The sequence below is a fragment of the Microtus ochrogaster genome, chromosome 21 (assembly GCF_000317375.1).
Source record: "Microtus ochrogaster isolate Prairie Vole_2 chromosome 21, MicOch1.0, whole genome shotgun sequence".
Lineage (NCBI taxonomy): Eukaryota > Metazoa > Chordata > Mammalia > Rodentia > Cricetidae > Microtus > Microtus ochrogaster.
Window position 1 is genome coordinate 1 of NC_022022.1, and position 2,229 is coordinate 2,229.

The 2,229-nt window shown below is 40.9% G+C and overlaps 1 protein-coding gene across 2 annotated transcripts in view; it reads right to left on the reverse strand.

Moving 5' to 3' along the window:
* Nucleotides 1-128: 128 nt before the first annotated feature.
* LOC101979775 (KH homology domain-containing protein 4-like) overlaps nt 129-2,229 on the reverse strand; it is a 9,064-nt gene continuing 6,963 nt past the window's right edge. Inside the window, exons 5-6 of one of the 2 annotated variants that reach the window (XM_005356853.3) lie at nt 843-895; nt 129-546 (exon numbers count right to left, since the gene is read on the reverse strand). In XM_005356853.3, coding sequence (XP_005356910.3) covers nt 323-546; nt 843-895 — 277 coding nt within the window. In that variant the 3' untranslated portion in view covers nt 129-322. Of the gene's footprint in view, nt 547-842; nt 896-1,734; nt 1,829-2,229 lie in introns of those variants that run through there. The other variant, XM_026783883.1, reaches the window with a different exon arrangement.

Genomic DNA, 2,229 nt, shown 5'->3' on the forward strand with positions numbered 1-2,229 from the left:
GATCTCTGTGAGTTCGAGACCAGCCTGGTCTACAAGAGCTAGTTCCAGGACAGGCTCCAAAACCACAGAGAAACCCTGTCTCAAAAAAAAAAATAAAATAAAATAAAATAAAATACTATCTTTATACTACACAATCTGTCTACCCTTTGAACTACCAATCCCCTTTTGTAAATTCTGTCAATCTGAGATATTTAGATGCTTTTAATTCCATAACCCAGATAATCAGAATTACAGGAATCTCTGCCTCAAAAAATACATATAAATAAACAAAAATGAAAAAGCAGGTAATTCTCAGGTTGGAACTTTGACATTGTTTTTCTTACTATGTATTATTTTGCACAGACATTAGGGTTAGAACAAACAACCTCTTGCCAAAACCTACTCCTGACTGGAAGGAAGGCTTCTGGTTAATAGCAGGAGACAGCTGAGCGATGGGAGCCGGCTGGTGGTAGACAGTGACTGTCGCACCATTAAAAGTTGGACTTGTCCCTGTGGCAGCCTTTACCACTCCATTGGTGATTATTTCTTTGATTCGGTTTACAGCTCCTAGGGAAAAATTACAGGCAGTAAGATACACAAAGGGGCTGGAAATAGAGCTCAGTTAATAATAAACTAAACATACCAAAGAATGAACTGACAAGAGTGTAAAGAGAAACACAGGCCAATGTAAATTATATAACCCTCAGTGCAATTTTCAGATTACAGAAATATGCAACTCCCATATCTCTAAACCCCCATATACCACTGATAAAATTCATAAAGGGCAGTTATCAAGGACAGTACATTGTTGTCATGGTTTCAAATTTTTTACAGAGAAGTCACAAGAGCCAAAAATTACTTACTGTCAACTAACTCCCGGGTCTGCCCCTGAACATGAAGATACAATGGACGATCCCTATAAAAAGAAATTTAAAAGACTGATCCCAGAGCCATTAAAACCCACTTTAAAAAAGCTACATATGCAATTTTACTACCGAGTTGTAAAGAAAGGAGAAACCTTGAGGTTCAATGGACCATGAGCCTGGTCTACTTGATGAGTCCCAAGCCAACAGAGAACCTGCTTTTAAAAATGGCTACTAGAAAGCCAGGTGGTCGCGATGCATGCCTTTAATCCCAGCACTTGGGAGGTAGAGCAGGTGGGTCTCCATTCAAGGCCAGCCTGATATATAAGACCTAAGTTCCAGGACAGGCACCAAAGCTACAGAGAAACCTTGTCTTGAAAAAAAAAAATAGAATCTGGCATGATAGCCAATTTGAATCCCAGCTCTCTTGAGGCAGAGGCACATGGATATCTGTGATTTCAAAGACAGCCTAGTCTACCAAGTGAGCTCTAATATACACAGGGCTACACATAGAAACCCTGTTTCAGGGAAATAAAGGAGTACTTGCACCTCCTGAGTTTGGTTCTCAGCTCCTGTACATAACATATATCAAGGAAAACCCTCATATATAAAATAAAATAAATACATTTAAGAACAACACAGCTTCAAAGGAGGCTGTCCTTGGGCCCCCACACATGCACACACAAAAAGGCTGATGCTGAACTGATCAAAACCTAGAGTTAAGGGTTGGAGAGATGGCTCAGGTTGTTCTTCCAGAGCAACCATATGATAATACTGTCTGTAACTCCAGTTCCAGGGGGTCTGATACTTCATACCAAGGCACATAAAAATAAAGTTAAATAAATTATTTTTAAAAAAAAAAAAAACAAACAAAAAACAAAACTTTGACCTGTTAGTTCATGTCTACAGACTCAGGAACCAGGACTGAAGCTTAGCAGAGCACTGGCCACTCTCAGCACTGCACAAACTAGGTATGATCACAGTACCTGTGATAGGAAGCAGAGGCAGAAGGCTCACAAGTTCATGGTCACCAAAGCGAGCTGAGTTGAGATGTTGCCACACCCAACCAAACAAAACAGAATCCTGTTTAGAAATTTATTCTTGGGCTGGAGAGATGGCTCAAAGGTTAAGAGCTTTGACTGCTGTTCCAGAGGTCCTGAGTTCAATTCCCAGCAACCACATGTGCTCACAACCATCTGTAATAAGATTTGGCACCCTCTTCTAGTGTGTAGGCAGAACACTATATGCATAATAAATAAATCTTAAAAGAAAATTCCAGCTGGGCGGTGGTGGCACACGCCTTTAATCGCAGCACTCGGGAGGCAGAGGCAGGCGGATCTCTGTGAGTTCGAGACCAGCCTGGTCTACAAGAGCTAGTTCCAGGACA